This window comes from Tiliqua scincoides, chromosome 7, assembly GCF_035046505.1.
Source record: "Tiliqua scincoides isolate rTilSci1 chromosome 7, rTilSci1.hap2, whole genome shotgun sequence".
Lineage (NCBI taxonomy): Eukaryota > Metazoa > Chordata > Lepidosauria > Squamata > Scincidae > Tiliqua > Tiliqua scincoides.
Window position 1 is genome coordinate 61,362,205 of NC_089827.1, and position 22,684 is coordinate 61,384,888.

A 22,684-nucleotide genomic window follows, 5' to 3' on the forward strand; every position below is an offset into this window, starting at 1 on the left:
ATAAGTGATGGGTGGTATCATTGTTTCATCCTGCAGTCCGTAAGCGTACGCTGGTGAAGGCGTGAATAGGTTGCTTTAAATATCTCTCTGAATTCGACTTTATGATCTTGCCCACATCAGCCACTTAAGTTTTGGACTATTGCCGTAGCCCTTTTCCAAATCAGCCATACCAGCTCTCATATTGGGCCAGGCTAGTCACGTGGGAAAGTACCCTCTGACGGCATTCCCCAGCACTTCCTTAGATCTTCTAAACTCCAAGCCAAAGAGTGCAAGTATAGACATTAATCCTTGGCAGGACTCAAAAGAAACTCCGTTTTAGTATCAAACCAGCTGTTTATTTTGTAATAAACACCCACATCCTTCTCTGCCCACCACCACTACATCAGCACTTTGCTAATTAACTGAGAATCCAAGAATCATTGGCGAAAGAAGAACAAAGAAGCAGGTGGAATAATATACAATGAACAAGCATCATGATACATTTCAGAGATGTCACTCTTCATGGATAGAGGACCCAGGCTCCTGGCACTGGGAATGGCGATTCCTGACGGTTCATTGGCTCCTTCTCTGCCCAAAGAAACGCTTGTAAGCAGCGGCATAACCATGGCGCCAAGCATAGCGCTCGCAGGGGTCATGGTCCTCGCAGAGCTCCCGCTGGCGTTCCTGGGGGGTCTTGTTGCGTTCCCTCATCCTGCCCACACAAACAGGAGGAGAAAGTGGGGGGGCGAAGGGGGAGAAAGACAGCATTGGCAGGGCTTAAAATGATCTCCACCTGCGTTCATTCAATCTGTAGAGAAAGTCTCTGCAGTGTCTTTACAGATTGTTCAGAATACCTGAGAGCTGCTTCACTCAAATGCCCCCCCCCGAAAATGAGATGATAAAGCCGCTGTGTGTGGCCTCCGCCCCTCAGATATAAACAAGCCACAGAAGCAGTATTAAGGGGGAGGAGGCTTCATACAGTGAGAGGTGGAAGAAGCTTCTGTGGCAACCCTACCAAGAATCCAGCAAAGACAATTGATCTTACTGTTAACAAGGCAGCTCTGCAGTCTAAACTTAACAGCCCCCAATACAGTATACCGGCTCATAGCCAGTGCTCAGTTGTGATGCAGATCACAAAGGTTGTTGTGCATTGACACAGAGGTGTATGTAATGGCCCCTACACCCGGGGGTCACAACATCACATTGTCAAATGACATCATGATATAACGTCTGGGTTCGCCTGGTGAAGGAGGAGATGCTGGCAGCCGCCACTTTGCGATGTGGTTGCCACCCCGTTCCTTCTCCTGTGGGGGCACCCCCCTTTGGAATGAGATGCAGCAGTCACATCAAGAAGAACATACACACGTGTGCACACTCAAATGTAAAAATGGTACGCTTAATACCATGTCTAGTTTGGCCCACTACTAAGATCTTAGAGAAGTGCTCTGTGCTAACTGACGCATTAATGTCTCTCCCCACTCACAATAGGTCCAAGTGGTGCACAACACTAGTAAATGTGTCCTTTGTTGGGGCAATTGCTTCTTTTATCTGAAAACATTAACCTCCCCCTCACCCTTGCTGCCACACAGGCTGAGTGTGTGTAACCCTGAGATCGTACCTTTCCTGCACCACAGAATTCCGCCTTGGTGGAGTTCTCATGAAGACGTTGGCATGTCTTCTGTTGATAAAGGGACCTGGTGAGGAAGAGGATTGTTTTTGATTGTGGCATGAACTGTAGCTGAACAGAAGGCCAACAGCCTGAAAATAACATTGCTCCACCAGTGACTCATTGACATCAGGCTTCATTTCCTGAGAGCTAACCCCACCAGACCCAATCCTTGCCTTTTAACACTGACCTCTGCCCCCCCCTTCCAGTTCCCCATGTGTGTGTTTCCTATCAGTTTTCATCTGGCCAAGATATACAAAAGTTTGCCTGTTCTGTTTTTTCAAAAACTCAGTGTCTCCAGTATGTGAAACATTTTTGTATTTTCTCTGTGCGTTTTCCAACTTATCGAAATATTCCTGGTATTTAGGGCAGTCAAGAAATACAATCTGGCATCCAGAGTTGTTACCAGTACCAGGGAAAGAGAAATAGTTTATTTAAACAGTTTATTTTAGAGGCATTTTGTTTCCCTAGAATTCCTCTATGGGCCCTAAAATTTCTTTGGGGGGACAATGCTTTTTGTGGCTGCATCCTGTTCTATTGGTCTTCAGGTGGGTCAGGACCCAGAAGAGGGTCACATCCTGATCTCAAGTGGCCACCACCCCCATGGCTCACCACCATTTTTCTTTGGACAAACCACCCCGCCCTCCCCCAGCACATTCAAGAAAACTGGCCCAAAGTCACTTGGAAGGGAGGCCAGGACATGTGTCCTGTAAGCATGCATATCTTGAAATGCACAGAGCTGAGAAAGCCATTTAACTTTAGTCTGAACCAACCCTAGGACCAACGAAAATGACTGGTACAAGTTGGTGCTGGACAGCAAGTTGGTGTCCAGCAATGACTGGACAGCAAGTTGGTGTTCAGCAGAACTTCGGGTTACAGGTTAAGCAAAACTAAAATTAGTCAGGAAAAAGTGTGGGCATAAGGGAAAAACCCCAAGGTCCTCAGTTTGTAACAATGTTAACATGGAATGCAGGAGGTTTAGGGCAGGGAGATGCAACTTGATCAGCATCTCTGCTAGGTGAGAAACAGAAGGCTGCTGAATCCTGCTACTGAGTTCTCGAGAACTTGAAAGCTCACTGACAACTCTGTGATAGTTAGATGGATGGATAGTTAGATGGACAGAACTCTTTTACTTTTGTGGAAGAGGGCATGTCACCTTTGCAGCTTATCAGACAGGCAGCCCAATCCTAACCAAGTTCACCCACATCAATGTAGTGGCACCACTGTGGCTTCTGCTGCATCCTGCAGGGGAATTTGCAGGAAGGAGGTCTCCTCAAGGTAAGGGGGCATTCATCCCCTTGCCCTGGGAAAAGCCTCAGTCACCACATCAAGGCAACTCAGATCTGCACCTGCTAAATCACTGGCACATTACCCCATGTTGGCAGATCAGGCCCGGGAAGGGGGATAGGATTCTGCATATATAGCTCCCTGACTCCCATACTGCATCAGAAACTGGATGAAAAGATATAGAGGGAATAGCCTGGATCCAACAAGAGGACAGGGGACCAAAGTAGAGTCAGACAGGCTCATAATGAAAGGTTTCCTACTTGCCCCTCAGGTTGATTGGGAAGGTGATATGACAAAACACTGTGAATTTCCCCACCCAAGCCAAATATGTCTCTTGAGCATCTCAGGAAATCAAATAGTATTTCTTACTTGGAAATTCATGTGATTCAATACTCTCGTGGGATTCTGTGAGAGGAGAAAAAATGGAAATATAATATCAATTAAAACAGAAAGGAATAAAAATGTAAGAGCATTTAAAGGTCCTTGCTGGATCAGTTCCAAAATCCCAATAGTTCAGATGCCTGACAGTGGCTGACCAGATGGCCGCACCTCCCCCCTCCCCCCCCCCACCAGAAGCAGTGTGTGATGGAGATAGCGTGCCCCTGCGGTTTCCCCCAGTATCTGGTAATCAGAGGCAGTCTGCTACTGAACATGGCAATCTATGCCATTATGACTAATGACCACTGATGGACACAGCCCCTCCATGAATGCATCTGATCCTTTTTAAAGCCATATATGTAGTGGCTATCACAAAATCATAAAGGTAGATAGATCTAATTCATCAAACAGATGTGGAGAAAGGAAATTATGATCCTGTGATTATCCCGAACACCCAATTAAAGAGGTGTTCGGAGTTTGTTTTGCCTGGCCGGGACACGAGGGTCCAGTCCCTCCCCAAGGGAGAGGTGAAGGGGCGGGGTCTGTCAGCCACAACGGACCTTTTAAAAGGGGACGAGACCCAGCCCTCTTCCTCCTTGTGCATGTGGGCACCGTGGGAATACCCGCCCGCCCGCCCTAGAGGCAGTCTGAGTTTAACTGGTCGCCGTTTGGGGCCGGGTAGGAATTTTTTGCTGCCTGCCAAGATTGGCCGAGGGCAGGCAGTTTTTTCGCCTACCCCAGACTGTTATGGGCCTGGGGGTTACATCCCCCCCTGTTTGCAAGCTGCCATTGGTCATTTTAAGAGGGCAGGTGGTGCGGGTTAGGAGGCGTGAATGGGACTTTGGCATGCACCTTCAGGCGGCATAGGCAGGGCAGAACCCTATTTCAGTCCTCAGGGGCTTGGCGGCATGAGGACGTAGATGGGGCCCTGGCCGGGACCGCGGGGCACACCTCAGAGGCTCAGCGGCTCGAGGTGGCGCAGTCTGCGTCCGGCTGCCTTCCCCTTAAGGGATAGACATGGATGAGACGCGCCGTCCCAGCAGCGGGGCGCGACTCGGAGTCGGGTGCATGCCCGCCTGGGGGCAGAGGTTTCTGGTACCGCCCAGAGGTCCCTCCCCGCACCACAGGGGCTTTTGCTGCCTCGGATGCTGCAGGTCTCAGCCTCTGCTTCTCTTGGTAACATGAAATAAAGTTGCCCTTTCTCCCGTATCTGTTGTCTTGAGTGTTCATTGGACAGTGCGGAAACAATACATATGACACAAAATTTTGTCCATAATTATAGCACTATTTAGAGCATGAATCCATTCAAAGTTAAGGACCCCAATGCTTTAATTTTCCTGACATCAGTGACATCAGTTTGAATTAAAAATACCAAATTTTGGCTGAGTCACACCTGTATGTTTTAGCCCCCTGAGCTTTAATACATTTAACTTCTGTTTCTCTTTCAATTATAAAAAGGTAAGCTAGCTTCATTAGTTCAGAATGGCAAGATGCTTAATATACTGGTAAAATAGAGTTCTGAGAAATATATAAAAATATAAAAATACAAAGCTATCGCCAGAAATGGAATTTCACTGGTGTGCTCCCTGGGATATGGTGTGCTCCCTGGGGCATTTGGTGGGCCGCTGTGAGATACAGGAAGCTGGACTAGATGGGCCTATGGCCTGATCCAGTGGGGCTGTTCTTATGTTCTTATGTTCTTATGTACTGGTTGAACCAAGAGGTGAGGTTGCATCAATGATGGAATGCAAGGGATCCGGTGACAGATTATAATTTTATTTGTACATTTTGGGTATTTGTTTTACATTTTGTATGCCACCTGGAGTACCACTGTTGGGAAGAAAGGTGGGGTATAAATTGCCTAAATGAATGAATAAGACAGTGGTTCTAACACTTTTAACACCCACTTTAGGACCCACTTTTTAGAATGAGAATCTGTCAGGACCCACCAGAAATGATATCATGACCAGAAGTGACATCATCAAGCAGGAAAATTTTTAACAATCCTAGGCTGCAGTTCTACCCACACTTACCCAGGAGTAAGTCCCATTTACTATCATTGTTTAAAATATATACAGAGTAGCCCATTCAAAGTAAAGGTCTGTAACAGTTCCCCAAATGCAGTCACATACCATGGTAGCATCAAGTCTAATATATTAAAAATAAAATATTGAAATGAATGGGGACCCACCTGAAATTGGCTCGTGACTCACCTAGTGGGTCCCTACCCACAGTTTGAGAAACACTGGAATAAGCCATTTGATGGGAATGACCATATCCAAATCATTATTGACAATAGTTTGCTGGCATTATATAAAGCCCTGTGCCGTCCTATGCACGCTTATTCAGAAGCACACTACCACTGTTTTCTGTGAGGACAGGGTGCCTGTACCTTTAATCATTGCATAGAAGAAGGAATTTTGTCAGGTGCAGCTTTTTAAGCCCCCTCCCCCCCCCCATATTGAGCTACACCTGCCAAAAAATTTTTTGCATCTTTTTAGATTGTGAGCCCTTTTGGGACAGGGAGCCATTAGTTGTTTGATTTTCTCTGTAAACCGCTTTGTGAACTTTCCATTGAAAAGCAGTATACAAATACTGTTAATAATAATTAATCATAATTCCATCTATACAATAGTTAAAGGTATAGGCACTCTGTCCTCCATTGTATCTGGTCACTCTCTGTGGGGCTTACTCCCAGGTAAATTTGCACAGGATTGCGGGGGGGGGGGGTGGAATGGAACCATGGTCTACTAGTGCAAACATGGAGAACAAGAACAAATATGCTGCTCAGTGAAAAGACAAACTGTTTCCCAATGTCAAATAGTCATTTGCCTAGCATTTATCACTCTAGTGTTTATCACTCTCATCTGTCCATCCTTGCTGCTTCAGATGAAGGACTTTCTGGATAGAACAAATGTTATTTCCTCTTTAGAGGAGGAGAAGGAGGAGCTCAGTGGTGTAGCATGTGCTTTGCATTCTGAAAGTCCTAAGTCTTCAGTCTCCAGAGAGGGCAAGGAACCCCTGCCTTAAACTCCTGGAGAGTCATTCCTAGTTGATGTTGTAGACAATAATGACTAGATGGACCAGTGGAATGACTCACTAGAAGGCAGCTGCATTTGTTCTCAAGCCCACTGGAACAATCATGAAGCCCCTGATTCAAAGTCATCATATAAGGTCAAGGTGTCCAAAATGTAATATAATATCAAGATTCAAGTCAAGGTGCAAAATCAAGATTCAAAATCATTACATAATGCTTTTCATACATCTATCCCACTGAGAATCTCATTGCTTTCAAGTTAATGAAAATCCAATGGGCAATGCTCATCAAGAAATCAGGATATGTATCTCAGGAATGTATGAATATACCCTCCAAACTGTTCCAAGCCAGCAGTATATTTATTGAGAAACGGTGCTGTTCACAGGTAAAATGACAGATTTATCTTCCTCTATCCCCCACATTTTATCTGATGAGATGGAGCTGTTAAGGAGGAAGGATAGAATGATCCGTGAAAGACGTGAAGCTTGGGGGGTTCTGGAGCTTGAGAGCTCTAGCTGAGTGTTGGCCAGAAGTTAGGGGGAAGCAGGCTAGGACATTGGCAAAGGGATGCCAAGATTGGAGAGAGAGAGAGAGAGAGAGGATGACAATCAGGCTCAAGTGGGTGGCTCGAAACATTGAACAGTTCTATGACAAACTATTACTCCAAATTATCAGCAATCAAAAACAGCACTTACCATAGCAGAAAGCTGCCATCATCAGGACGGCCAGGAGTGCGAGAATGACAAGGGTCCGCATGGTTGGTCTCTTTTCCCCTCTGTCCCCCTTTCCGTGTCTCTCTTCTTATTCTCTGAATCGACCAAGGCCAGCCGAAGTCTGGAGGCAAGCTGTAAAGTTTAGCAGTGGAGTGTTTATTAAGACAGCAGCAGCTGGGAGGCAGATGGAGGGGCCCTAAGAAAGGTGGGGACTGGCTGGCATGTGCCCTCGAGGAGGCTGTTACAAAACACCCACTATTAGCGAGTTTAATAACCCTCCAGTGGAGGTGGGCATGCCCCCTTTCCCCTCCCTTCCTGCAGAGGGAGGACTCCGCAGTTCGAAGGGAGGTGAGCTGTTAACTCTGCAAGTTCAGAAATGTCGGACTCTGGGAATGGAATTCCATGGGTTAGGCTGAGGCCCACGGACGGAGGATTATGTAGGCGTCTCCTCAGCAGAAACATTTTCCTTTCTAATTTCTCCAATAATTTGCCTGCCTTCACCATGCTCAGTCTGTATACACAGAGTGCGTATTATGATCCCTCACCCTTCCAGATAAAATAACTTTCCCTGGGGGAAAAAAACGGCATTTCAAAACTGATTTCAGACTTGGCTTCTCCTCGCTCCTTTCTAAAACTCACAGCTTTCCTGTAGACGCATTGTCAGTTTCAGTTCAAGCGAGAAGAGGATCATTCATGTGGCGTTGAACCCATCATGCTCCTATTCTGCTATAATCAGTTGTTTGTATCCTATCTCTAACTAGTCTCCTGCCCAACATGCTAGATTTCTATATGCAAGGAATTCATTGGACAGTGGAGCATTCAAAAATGGAACGCTACAGCCCAGGCACTGGTTTACTGCCTCAGTGAGGGTCAAATTAATTGTGACAGGAGAAGTTCTTCATGTCAAAAACTGGGGTGGGGGAAAGAACCCCTTTTTGCAACAAAAGGCTGCAGGGGTGAGGGGAGCTGAACACTCCACCTTCTTACCTCTCTATGCTCCATCGCTGTTGTGACTTTTTTCCAGTCCAGTTCCAATACTGGAAATAAGTCAGGCTGAGGTGAGAAATGCTTGGGGTATAGGGAGATCAGGTAAGGAAGATTCAGCTCCTCTCACCTGCGTGTACCTCTCTTTTTAAAAAGTAATCTTTATGTTCAATGTCATCATCATTGGCATCCTTCAGTCTTGGAAGACTAGGGTATCGTGCTCTGAAAAGTGGTTCTGGAACAGCGTCTAGTGTGGCTGAAAAGGCCAATTTGGGAGTGACAATCCCTTCCACACTGGGAGCAAATGTAGTCTGTCCCTGGTGTGTCTCCCTGGCCACAGGCCTTCTTTCTTTGCCTCTTTGCCTCAGTCTTTATGCTGCACTCATGGTATATACACGTTCTATGCACCTGACAAATTCTGGCTCACAACAGCTTGCATTGAGAGCATTTATTAGACTTTTAAGGTGCCACAGAACTCTTTGCTGCTTTAACTTGGCCACTACACTGCTAAAACCTTCAGGCTCTATAGAAGCAACTGCTATTGCTCAACAGTAAGTTGGCTGATAAGTGATAAGTTTAGACTTCTACACCAACCAAGGTCCATTCAGCAAACTGCCATCAGAGTACATGACGTGCAATGTTTCCCAGTTGTGAAGTTCGGGGACATGGCAGAGTTTCAGGTTTTTGGCAGGAACATCAAGGATAAAGGAAGAAGTGCTCAGGAACCATTAAAAGGCTCCAAAGGGCAGAAAAGGTGTAGAAAGTGCAGGCATTTTGCACACTGCACACTCTTCATAGAGTCATTCCAGCTTCACAGCCTTTAGCAAATACTATTTATGGATTTTGTCAGCATGTGGTCTAAGGGCCCATAGTTCAGCTACTTTGCTGAAGCTAAGCAGGTTAGGTCTGGCCAGTGTCTGGATAGGAGACACCCTGGGAACCCATATAAGTCTCCTTGAGCAGATGAAAGGCAGGATAAAAATGTAACAAATATTTTTAGGCTTTTTACCCATAATTAATAAGAGACTTCCAGATTCTCAAGGATTTTTCCCTCCTGGTCTGCTAGATCAACCATTTTCAACCACTGTGCCATGGCACACTGGTGTGCCACGAATGGTCTGCCGGTGTGCCACAGGAGTTTGGGGGAGGATCATTTATTGATAGGGCCATTGGGGGATGTAAGCCCCCTAACAACAGCATGGTGTGCCTTGTCAGTGGTCAAAAAACTGATGGTGTGTCTTGACAATTTAAGCACCTTGTCTTGTGCCATACAATGAAAAAAGGTTGAAAACCACTGTGCTAGATTTTAGGATAAACATTTAGATGCAAACTGTGCTACATTCTAGATTTCTCAAGTAGTTACACATGGCTACAAGTTCAGTTGCTACAATTTTTGTCTGGGCCCCAATTCACACAACCATGTGTCATCATCATGTCGTCTGTCCTCCCCATCCTAGCCCATTATGGTTTTCCAGGAGGCTGAGTGCCACAGTCATAACATGTTGAAACAGACACAAGATCAGTCTCCCCACACAAAAATGAGTATGTGAGCATTTTGCCAAATCATCATCCCATCAATAATGTTTGGGTAATCAGTTCTCGGTTGTTTTGTTACAATACATTTTGGTCAAGTAGCAGAGACAATGGGTAATGGAAAAGAGCTATCGTTCCACCCATCTTGGTTGCCAACCTTCAGTCTCAAAAGACTATGGTATAAGCCTACAGCACACCGTATTTCCAGGCGGTCTCCCATCCAAGTACTAACCAGGCCTGACCCTGCTTAGCTTCCGAGATCAGATGATATCAATCTTAGCCAGCTTGAAGATGTGGGACACATGAACTAGGAAGACCAAAAAAAAAAAAAAAAACCACAACATGAAAATCTACCAGGGATATTGGGCAACCTGCACTGGGAATAATTTACAGCCCAATCCTAACTAAAGTTTCACTTCAAATACAGCCGTGCCAATGGGGTGTGCGCTGCATCCTGTGGTGGGTGGGGGGTCAGTCACAGAGTTCTTCTCAAGGTAAGGGTTCTCTTATCTCAGGGCTGCATTACGGTTGCTTTGACACTGGAAAATTGATTAGGATTGGGCTGTGAGATCTCTAATTCCTAGAAACTGGGAATCAGAAGAGAATGTGCACATTCATCTGAAACCCAACAACTACCAAAACACTTGAAGGGACGGAATCTGTGGTTTCACTCACACCACTTGTAAAACCTCATTTAGAAGAGAACCGACTCTCTAGGCTGGGCAACTGTCCATACCAAAAAGAATATCCAGAAGCAGGCTCTCTAAGAAACTTTGCTAGCCCATTAGCTTCCGGAGTCACACAGCCAAATAGGGCATAGATCACTTTCTTTCTAACTAGGGAGGCCAGTTTTTCAAGGAACATCACCATGATTGGTTGTTTTTGTGTGCTGCTTTTTAAATTATTAAATGATTAATAATAATTATGATGATAATGACGTCTGATAAGTCGAGACCTTGGAAACAGATAGCAGCATGCACACAGGTTGCTTAGAAGGGATTGTTAAATGCACCAGAATTAGGCAACAACTCCTGATACTCCCTTTGGAAAAATGCTTATGAAGAAGGGAGTGTCCAGATCAGATTGGAATCTGCAGAGAGCCCCACCGGAGCCAAGAAATCGTTCACTCAAAACTAGCCCTCTTCAAATGCTGGGAGCATGTGGGGAGAGACAGAGAAGGACAGGAGAAGCCTGTTTCTAAAGCAGTATCCCCCCCAAAGAAGAAAGAACGTCTTTTTCTCAGTCTAGGACATTTTCCCCTCTCCACTGGCCTCATCTTAGTTTTTAATACAGTCTTTCTGAGATCTGGACTCCCCGAGAGGCCAAAAGTCCCACCCCTGATATGAATGGTCCCTCCAGTTTCTTGCACCAGCTTCCCTTCTACTCCTTGTTCTCCAGCCCCTCCAGGAGGCAAATGCTTTTGGTCTCCCATAAGAAAACATACTTGCCTTCCTAAGGATTTGTTTATGCTGCCCCCATTTCAGATTTCATAGAATGTGGATTTTCTGAGCTTACTGTATTTCCCAGTCATTCTGGCAAGCCTGGGCCTCAGTGGCACCAAGAAAAGGAGGCTGAGTCAAAAGAGGTGGAGAAAGAACATAAGAAAATGGGACTGAAAAAAGAGGTTCGGGGGAGAGGACTAGCAGGATGAAGACATGTGATGCTTAGCCACAAAAAAACTGACGCCCTGATCACTTTCCTGACAAACGTCCCAATCTTCATCTTCATTCAGCCTGCTGGGAGAAGGTACTGACTCCAGCTACACAGCTAATTTTTTCCTTCCCAGCTTTTCTCTTGATTTGTTCCCTCTGTCGTCATGCAAATTGCCAGGATTACAGAAGTGCGGACGGGTTTTTAAATGCCATGTTGACATTATAGACATCTTACCCACAGAACGCCTAACATTTTCCAAGGGCGAATAAAAATTGGAGACTGGTAAAGATTCTGTGAACAGAGTAGGACCTCAGCGAAAAGCCTGATTCTGATCTGTCCAGGTTTTCATCAGCATTTCAGGAAGCCTTTCTAGGCAAGTCGGACAAATGTTGGAATGACTGGATGTCATAAAGATGACCACTTTGGGAAGAGTGCAGTCATTAGTTTATCATCAATACCCCGTTAAAACAGCTTTGCCAAAAATATCATAGTATTTTCATGTTTGATCCAGAATCACGGAAAGTAATGGTGACCACTTTCACCAACATTACCTCACTGTATACCAGCAGCTGGCTGTGCTGCTGTTGCTGGAGGAACTCATCCAAAGAACTGGAACATCCATTAATATATGACATATCCTGATTTGCATCTCCTTCCAAAAGCCAAAAAAAAGCCTATTGCTTATTTGCCTGATGGTGATTTATTTTAATTAGATGCAAACCACAAATAGTTATTACTCAATAGTGAGGCTGCTCTTTGGGGGGGGGGGAAGAAGGCAGAAAGTTGTAGCTGGGCCATTTTAAAACCAGACAGCACAACGCATCTATGCACATATAATACATGCAGATACACTCTTCATTCTCGGTCATCACCTCGTTTCATCTTCCTCCCTATCAGAAGCAGAAACCAGCACCTAAGCGATGGTTGCTTCTAAACTTGGCAAAGAAGGCTGCACTGATTAGACTGAACAGGGCAGCCCAGTGTACCTTAACAGGGACTGGATCAGAACAGCACCTGCCACAGTCTGTGCATACCTGCAGAGACATCAGCACTGCCCCTGCATACTCACTGTGAAAGGGCTGGCCTCTTGCTGCGTTCAGGACCTCTTTGAGGGAAGCCGGTTCTCTTCTCCCAGTGTTCCTGCAGTCTCCACAGGCAGCAAGGGGCCCCTTTTATGGATAAGCAGTGGCCCCTCCCTCCCCTTGCCCTCCCACTCTTCACGCACCCTCCTCCAGTCTGCCACCTCTTTTCTAAACATCTCCTTCCCTCTCTCAGGAAATCAGAAACCTCAGGAAATTGAGCAAGGAGAGAGCGGGGGTGTAAGAACGGACGCCGGTGGCTAATGGGGTCAAAGCCACATCTGGGGGGTCGGGTGTCGGTGTGCAAGCCATTAACCAGAAAGGGGCCTTGAATGGAGGCCTTGAAAGGCACCTCTTGAATGGAGGTTCTTTCTTTGATGGCTAGAATTCTCCCCTCCCTCCTCCTTCTCTGCCAGCAAGCATGCTTAGAACCACAGACACTTCTGTGGACAGAAGAGCTGCGAGGCCTTGCAGATGCATACAGAAGCCCATTAAACCCTTACAGTTTGGCCGGCGTTCCCCAGTGGTGGAGGAAAGTGTAGGGATGAAGAGGACCTGGAATCTCTGCTCTCTTCCTTTTTTTTCCCCCTTGCCAAACAAGAGATGCGGATGAGGATAGATCTAGAGAACATGACGGAACAACATATTTGAACTGAGTGGGAGTTTGGCAGTGAGGGGATCAGGCTTCTAAATTAGATGCAGGTGAATGGGAACACTTTCAGAAATTCTGCAGGCCTGCCAAGACAAACAATATGGCTCGCCTTCAAAATCTAGCTTTATTTTATTTATTTTTAATAGTCTCAATGCAGAAATTAAAATCTCCATGTTAGGAATTGGGGGGGGGGGGGGTGAAGAGGGGAGAAGCTGCCAAGTTCAATAGATTGTCAGTACAGCCGAGACTGCCTTTCACCAGGTATTACACTTTTCAGCACGACATCACATCTCACTCACTCTCTTACTTATTTGTAATACATATTATGAGTGCGAGTTTAGTGCAGTGGCTAAATTCAGGCTGAGCCACTAAACCTGTGATCAATCCAAGTCATGAAATCACATTTGTTGTGTTGAACAAACACGCTCGAGGCTGTAAAGGCTTTAAACTGACTGATTGCAATCGATTTGTCAGCTGTCAAGTTTTCACGGTGTGGTTTTATCTATCTAACAAGAATGTATATATTTTATTAAGTTGTTTTGTTAGCCACCCTGGGGAGATCTCAGTCTTGAAGGGCAAATATTTTTAACTACAAGCAGCCCAATCCTATCCCCCCAACATCCCAGACCATGCAGTGCACTGCCGCCAAGATCCTCCCCAAACCACCCAACCCACTCCCCACACCGAACTGCCCATAATCCTCCTTCAAACTGCCCATGCTCTTCCCTCAAACCAACCACAAACCTACCTGTTCCAGTGGTGGGTCAGTGTCCATCACTGCCGGCCCAGAGCTTCCCAGCTCCCACACCACCAGTCGTAAGCCACCTGCTGTCAGAGCAGCTCATGTGATGATGAGATCTGTTAGTATAAGGCCCTGATAAGACTGGGCCATAAACAGTACTTATTTATGTTGTTTATTACTATACACTTTATTATATGTATTTATATGTATTTATTATATGTATTTATAGGCTGCCTTCCTCGATAGACCCATGGTTTACATAGGCAGGCTGAACATACATCCATTTTTCAATGAGATTTTTTACAAGTATTATTCCATGAGACACTAATAGAAACTCCATTTCTCCAGCTGTTTCCCTTCATGGTGCAGTCGTCATCTTGGCTGCCGGCACTTGAGCTTTCCGAGATCTCACAGGCAGCTGCAACCAAGCTTCAGACCGACTTCTCAAAGACATTATAACCATTATTTACCAGTTGACTCCTCTGCACTCCACTCCTCTACACAGACAGACACACCAGCGACCCTGGTCTCCCATCCAAGCAACTGATCCTGCTTTGGTTTTTCAGGCAAGGCAACAACTCAACCTCCAAACCACACCTCCACACTTCGTTAGCCCCTTCATCGTGCCTTTTGAATGTTCAAAGCACTTCAAATGTATATCTTTGATGTGATCCTCTCAACAATCATGCAAGGTAAATATTGTTCCAGACAATCCCCGCATCCCCACACAGTGAGAAGTTAGGGGGTTACAGTGCTACCTGGGTGCTGGTCTCTTTTGGAGGAGAACTCACTAGAAACTTACAGTGCCTTTTAGAAATTTATGGTGTCTTAGAACATCGGTTTGTGGACAAATACACAGGTGGGGCTCAGATATTGGCAAATAACAGAGCACACCTATAAACAACCAAGCTTGGTCAAAGAGGCACCCACATTCTGCCCCCCTCTTTTTAATGCACCTGCATTCACCCTCTTCATTACTAGCATCTCCATCTCCATCTCCACCTCCACTGTTGTCTGCCAGATCTTCAAAACTGGTTGTGCAGGGAAGGAGGCTAAATCCTTCCTGCCCAGTCTACTATGCTGAAGTGAAGAAGGAGGAGAAAAGAGGTAAGCCACTTTCTCCATCCTCCTTTGGCTCATTCTACAAGGAGAGAGAGAGAGTGGAAATAGAATGGGCCAGTGATAGGGTGAAATGAATGCTCAGGCAGGTGTCAGACCAGGGGAAGTGGTCAGTACATCAACTGGCCCTCTCAATCACATGGGACGCTGTGGCACTTCCGTCTCTTTCCAAGCGATGTTGTCTCATGATTGCCTAATCGGGGGGGGGGGGGTGTTCACCTGCAGAGTATTTAATGCACATGTTGATGGGTGGTTCAGAAGGACTGCCTCCCCACTCAATTAGGTGACTGCACAAGGCATGTCAAGTGGGGGGGATGGGACACAAGAGCCTTTGGACAGTTTTCTCATTTTAAAGTTTGCATATCATCTCCCACATAAAACCTGCAAATCTAATTTTAGTGTGGCATTTATTCTTAGTGTTGAGCATTTTTCACTTCCCTGAATGGTGAGTCCAAGGTTTAGTTTCTAAGAACAGCTCCACTGGATCAGGTCAAAGGCCCATCTAGCCCAGCTTCCTGTACCTCACAGTGGCCTACCCAATGCCTCAGGGAGCACACAAGATACCTTCATCCTGGTGCCAATCCCTTGTATTTGGCATTCTGAGTTAGCCTACTTCTAAAATCAGGAGGCTGCACATGCTCTTCATGGCTTGTAACCTGTGATGGACTTTTCCTCCAGAAATTTGTCCAGTCCTCTTTTAAAGGCATCTAGGCCAGATGCCATCACCACATCCTGTGGCAAGGGGTTCCACAGACTATGTTAAGTTCCACAGACTTCTGTTATGTATACCTGGGCACTGAGGGTTAAAGTTAGCGATTTTTGAACTACTTGAGCTCATGTAGGTTTTTGCCTTCTTGGAGTGACTGAGAGGGGGAGTTTCAATTCCATATGTGTTGTAACAAGAAAACACAGCTGTTTGTAGGGTTTATTTGGATCCTTGTATTTTTGCCTGCTACCAAACACAGTGGTTTCCTTTAAATGAGAGAGTTCTAGAGACTTGCGGTGTCCACAGTACATCTGTTTCTTTTCAAATATATAGTCAGCTCATACTGGGAGCAAGCAGATTCCTGAAAAACAGGCAGTACAGCTGCTAATCTTCTATCTGGTTTCCAAAGAAAGCAAATACACCCCAAAGAGACCTCAACTTTAGCCAGCTCCAGCTAAAAACACTTAGGGGTCTCTATCTCAGATTCAAAGTGTAACCGCCTCTCCTTTTGGCCACATACATCCATTGACGGATCACCGATCCCAGACCCAACCCTGCAAGTAAACGGCCCATTCTCCGGTCATTAGTACCCGCTGTGGAAACATCAGTTATAGCAAGGTGTAACGCCTTAGCGTATAAGCTGTAGCAAGGTGTAAAGCATATCTGTTGTGCACAAACTCTGGTGGTAACGTCTGGGCACTGGTCTCCGTAGAATGGTTACTTCCACAGAAGTGGTTTGGTCTGGAATTGCTATCACTCATTTTGCTGGCGCTCCCAGATGATGGTACCAGCCGGCTGCGTTCCAAAGTCTTCTGGGTTGTCCTCCCATCTGTTTCAGACTTGATTTATGGCAATTTTTCAGAAATGTTAAAATGCAACTGCAACACCAGCTTGGCCACTGTGGACTGGCAAAGCACTGTTGAGGCTTTTCAGGAGCCACTAAACGTAATTTTTCCTCCTTGCAGTTTCTATCCTTTTTATTGCTTCCTTTTCAGCAAGGCAGCTGCATTGCTGATGAACAACTTTTAGGCACCTCATGGCCCAATCTTACCCACAGGATACGCTGGCAGATCGGGTGGGCCGTCGCCATATCCCACAGGCCTCCATTGCAGAGGCCTCTCCATCATTTTCTGGACCACTGCCACCGGCGTAAGGGCCCACAGACCTCACACCGTCAGCAGCATTTCACAGATCCTCCACCAGCTGTTGTTGGCTGGCAGCATGTGTGGATTTGGGTAGGGAGAATCTTGGCAGCACTAGCACATGTCAGATCTTTATCCTCCATCCCCAAAGGCTCCTCAGAGCTACTCTAGCAAAAGAGCTGGTGCAAGTCCGAGGAGACCCATTGGTGGCATTTTCCCTTTCCAAAGCGTCCTGCTCGGCTCCCCCCACTATAGCATGAGGGCAGCCGGTTTTGGCATAACTGCATGTTATGGCAGGAGATAGGGTAGGATTGGGCCCTCAGTGCTGTATACAGCTTATGTGTCAAACATAAGCTTTCAGTCTGGTCCTCAGGGTCTCAACTGCTGAGCCGTGCTGAGGTATTAGCTGAATGGGCAACCCATTGGAAAATTGGGCTCCCCCATATCTTGAAACATGATCAAGATTTGTGTATTTTCTCTTCTGTCATTTGAAGCTAATGACTTCCTAAGTGAGAAAAGGTGCTTATTTTCAGTTATTACCTGTTTAATGACATCACTTCCTGCCTAATAACATCACTTCCGGCCCTCAGGGGGCATCCTGCTATTCAGCCCTCTGTATGAAATGAGTTTGACACCCCTGGTATAGGGCCACTGTTTCTCATTTCCGTCCAACTATTTTGGAAAAGAAGTGTTTCATCCATTCTAAATGGTCCTAGTGTGAAAGGAATCAGTGTGACTGTGTGGAATATTGGTTTGAATTACTGTATTTCAAAGTAGCACTTGAAAAGTGTGCATGAGTATTGTACATCCCACAGGAAACTGAGAGTCATTTAGATGTGAACATGTGAATTTGTGATCGCCAAATGCTTTCAAAGTTCGTTTTTTTAAATTATTTTAAAGGGTGGGGGAGAAAGAAAGGGGGGAAGGAAGAAGGGCCTGTGACAATAACAGAACCCAACTCTCTACCTATCTCAAGAGACACTTCTGTTAACAGAGCCTAATGCATGTGGACACAAGACATGGGAAGGAACAGATTAGCACCAATGTGCTGTACACACAACAATCACTCCTGACGGAAGCCAGCCAGCCAGCCAGCCTGCAGTTCAGCTGTTACCCATGATTCCCACAACAGCTGTTCTGGCCAGCAGTCTGAGCCTTTCAAGAGTCCACGCTGGAGACAAACCTCTTCCACAAGACAGATTCACCCACCATATGGGGGAAATATGTAAATGAACTGGATTTCTCTGCTTAGCTTCCTCTTGATGATTCCTTCATCCCACTCCTCCAACCTAATAAAGTTATTACTCCTACAGTCAGGAAAGGAAGGAAGGCAGGAGGGAAGGAATAAGAGAGGACTGCCAATGTTATTTTTATCTTTTAAATAGCTGGCAGATGTTCTGACACAGGGTCCATCCATAACTAATCAGATCCTTGCAAGGATGTGAATATTTGAGCAAAACATCAGGAATTTTACAGAGATGTGAATTAGAGGTCCTCCTCCATCTGCCTTTCTCCCCTTGTTTGTCAGCCTTATTTATGTCCTGAGCTGACTCATTCTCTGCAGCCAGATGTGATTTATCCGGCTGATTTTCCTGTCCAGACTTGTGAGAGTGATAAGAAACAGTTTGGACTTCATGCTGCTCCGTGCCAGTAAATAGCTGGCTTTCATCTTTTGCACAAAGTGAGTCACACAGGCTGCCGTAGGCCAAAACACCGTCTAAGAGAACTCCAAAGTGTTCATGTTTTTAATGTAGAGTTGGATTCCATGTGTTGTTATGAAACATGCATTGCCAGGCACCCAGTTCACCCACCAGGAATGGCCCTATTTTAACAGACACTGATTTTTACCTTGATGGAGTTGTTCTGAAATGTACATTCCTTTTGTCCTGCAGGGCACGGCAGGTCAAGCCAAAGGCACAACAACTTATTTGTTGTCTCAGGTTATTGTAGCATTTCCCTTAAGTTAGAGAACTTGACATTCAGTAAGCTAAGTGCCAGTCCCTGCCTGAAAGTCATCAGATGAAATGATTTCATCCTGAAGCACAAAACTGATGCAGGTATACACCTAGGCAAGAGACCAAGATTTCTGTCTGACATAAGTAATGGGGAATGATAATTGAAATGGCAACATGCAAAAAGTCCTCTAGGGTAGTTATACTTCTTTGTTACAGCCCTATAATATATGTCAAGAGGTAAACAAAAAGGATGGGGTAATGTGATCCTCAGGCAATGGCCTTGTGGAAGAGGCCCTGAAACTCATGGGCCGAAATTATGTTGTTTCCCTTTCATTCTATGTCCAGTTCCTGAATCATCAAAGAAAGTTGTGGCCAGGAGAACATAAAATGCATTTCACCCATTGTGCAATGCATTTTGTGAAGAGAAAAAAAGAAATTCCTGTGCCCTGAAGTACGAATGGCAGCTAAACTTTTATAGATCAGGGGTGTCCAAACATTTTGGCAGGAGGGCCACATCATCTCTCTGACACTGTGTCGGGGGCTGGGTAAAAAAATTAATTTACATTTAAAATTTGAATCAATTTACATAAATGAATATATTAGAGATTGAACTTATATGAATGAATGCTTGCAGTAGCTCAAGGCCTTTAAAAGGCCTTGCACAAAGCAAGGCCAGGCTCTCCTTTGCAACCACTGCTGCATCACAGACGTGAAACAGCAAGTAGTGGAGGAAGCCCTCATCCCACAGCTCAGGTGAGAGGTTGAACAGTCATCCTCACACCAAGAGCAGTTGCGTCGGGCCAGCACGGGCTCCAGCAAGTCTTCAGAGGGCCAGAGGCTTATTGAAGACTGGAAGCTTCTTGCGAGCTGGATTGGGAGCCCCTGAGGGCTGCAAGTGGCCCCCGGGCCAGGGTTTGGGCACCCCTGCTATAGATGGTATAACTCTGAACTCCAGCCAAAACATTTGACTTGATCTGCTTGATAATAATTTCTGCAGTCTCACTGCATACTCTTTGAAGATGTACTTCTTTCCTTTTTTTCTTTTGGTATTAAATTCCCTGGCAGTTAATTTTTGGCAAAAGATGCTTAGTTTCCAGGAAATGGAAAGGATGCAGTGAACAATTTTCATATGCACCCTCCCTCGACCTTTCATGCTGGATCTCTGACTAACATGTTCTTTCATTCCTGTTTCATCTCTGACTAACATGTTCTTTGCAAGATACAAAGACAGCCAGTGGAACCCTGTGTATTTGATTACATTTTCTTGTTGATTGGTGGAGTCCCTTTAAATAAAACTGGAAGACCCGCAGTTCCAGGTTTGCAAAAAGTACACGTGGAGGATGGTAAGGAGCTTTTCTTGCCAGTTTGCACTGCCCCTGGCTGGCACAGAATGCTTGACATAGCACCACTGGGTAACTGAAAATCCCTAAGTAGTGGTAGAAACAGCAATAGTAGCAACACAGCACAGGGGTGGACAGCAACAGAAGAATGTGAGGTATCTGTCATCCAGTTTACGTAGACAAAATTCTCATAAGATAACATAGAAGCTACTGTAGGGTGAGCTCATCAAGGACCATTCTTGTGTCTTGATAGCCCCTGATGCTCTATCCCTAGGAGGAGAACATTGTCCTACATTGCTCTGCATCCTGAGGAAGGTGCAACAGTGAACTCCTTGATTGCCATGAAAACCAGTGCCTCAGTCAACATAGACTATTGACTGAATTTGCAATGGAGTTGGTGAGGGAAGCCAAGGTTGAAGGCACTTCTTTTGTGACCACTAATGGTCTTGTTTACCTCTAAGTCAGGAAGCTTCCAGGATGTGACCTTGTTTGCAGGTTTGGATTTGCTGACCAAGCAAGATACAACAGGTCCTGGAATAGTTCAAAAGCAAGGGTTTTCCCTAGCCAGCCAGCGGGGGGAGGGGGGGTGTCAAACAAACCAAACTTTGGCCTTCTCTCTAAAAGTGGCACCTGATGCTTCCTTGTCATCAACCCAACAAAACAACTCAAGACTGGTGTGGGTCATGCTTGCCTGGTATGCACATTGAACCATGTACACTTGTATACGAGCATGTCAGGCAACACCAAAGGAAGGCAAAACATAAAATTATAGAAAAGCAGCATAGTTATTAACTGTACTTATTCAGTACAGTTAATAACAGTTATATAGAGGGTATTGTTAACAACTGTTTCAAAATTCAAAACTAATTAGCTTTGCCTGTCTTTTTTCAGGCACCTTGCATCTGTGCAATCGTGTGCATAACATATGTGCCATCTTGCGTAATGTGGAACCTCTAGAGTAGCCAGGACTCTGGTATTATTTTCCCCTTGTCTCCAGACCTGGATTTAAACAGAAGTAGCCATGAAGCTATCAGCTATCTGTAGCAGCCATTTGCATCCTGCCTTCTCTGACACTATATTACCTTGGGACGTTTACCCAAGATTTCAGCGTAAGTGCACAATAAGTAAACTTTCAGGGTGGCAGGGACTAAAATGTTGCTTTGCTATTTTTTTCTCTGTATCAATAATATTACTGAGATATTTTTCCAATTCAATATAAAGCACAAAATGCAATGTACAAGATAAGCTCTGGTATTTAGTCTCTTGGTTCTATCACTTTCTGGCCACTTCCTTAGAATATCCAGTGGTGGGATCATATGGACTATGAGATACTTCTTTTTTATTTATTTATTTATGTATTTATTTATTTATTTTTAATTAACACACACAAACATACAAACATATAACATACATTTAGGAGTGCTAAATACCATACACCATTATTCATTAATCATACTATATCTCCTAATCTACTACTCATCTACTTCTGCCTCTTATTAGTTTATCCATTTATTTATATAATATATACTAAATTTTCCCTAATGCCCTGTACTATATTTTCTAAATTTTCACTTTCTATCAAACATAAACTTACTTCAATTACTCATTAATATTAAAACAAAATAATCTAATTACCAAAATATAACAACATATAAAACAATTCTTCCATCTACTTCTAACTCCTAGTCATTTATATATTTCTTATATCAAATATAATAGATTTTTCCTAATTCCCAATAATTTATTTTCTAAATATTCACTTTTTATCATTTAAAATAATAACCACCTATAAAACAATTCATCCACATGCTAACATTTCCAGCTATTTTTTTCTAATTCATTCTAATTCATATATATCAATTTCATTTGTATTTGTTTTTTAAGTAAATTTAAACATTATTAACTAAATAAAATCCTCCAACTTTCTTTAACCCTCAGGTTAACCTCAGGTTTCTTTTTCTTTCTTTCCATTTTTTCTCCTGTAATATCTTTTTATCTCCATAACAGAATCCAATAAGCCCACACTTTCTTGTATAAGGTATGTTCATTCTTCCAATTAACTGGGATATGTTTTCTTCTTCTTGTTCCAACAAATTTTGTATTTTGTGCACTCATGTTACTCTGTCCATCTTCTCTATTTCAATCTCCATCAACGTCCCCTCTAGATCCTGTTGATTTTCCACTCTTCTTTCTGTATCCACTCTTCTGATGATGATTTCATCCCTCACCATCATCTTTTCCGTTTTCTCCTTCTGTGTATCTTCTACTTGTTTCTTCACATCTTCCAATAGCTCCTTACACACATATATCTGTTGAGGGAGAGTCTTTAAACTGGACTGAATCTGCAAAGACCAACTCAACTGCTGTCTTCTCATTGTGAGCAATTTTTCCAAATTTTTGAGGAACATTTGAGTCCAAATATCTGGAACAGGCTCCATCTTGCAATTGCTCTCTAATCCACAAGATGTCCACAGCATATTATTCTCCTTACTTCCACCACATGTTTTTTCAGTCAGGCATTCTTTGAATTTTTCTTACAGATAACAGTGTGGTTAATGGAGAAAAACAAAACGAAAGAAACAGCCTCAAGAAGACAAAACTCTTTCAAGTCTAATGAAAATTATGTCCACAAGCAACTCTGGATTTTAGTCCACACACCAAATTATATTTATAGTTATATAATCCACAACCGATTTATTCCACTACAAAGATAAAGAGC

General features: G+C 44.5%; 1 protein-coding gene across 1 annotated transcript; it reads right to left on the reverse strand.

Moving 5' to 3' along the window:
• Positions 1–313: 313 nt before the first annotated feature.
• MGP (matrix Gla protein) lies at positions 314–12,388 on the reverse strand. Its single transcript, XM_066634139.1, has 5 exons — positions 12,300–12,388; positions 7,043–7,192; positions 3,302–3,337; positions 1,598–1,673; positions 314–691 (listed from the first exon to the last, which is right to left on the reverse strand). Exons 2-5 carry the CDS (start codon positions 7,101–7,103, stop codon positions 553–555), a joined length of 312 nt encoding a protein of 103 aa, XP_066490236.1. The 5' UTR covers positions 7,104–7,192; positions 12,300–12,388; the 3' UTR covers positions 314–552.
• Between the last annotated feature and the right edge of the window lie 10,296 nt (positions 12,389–22,684).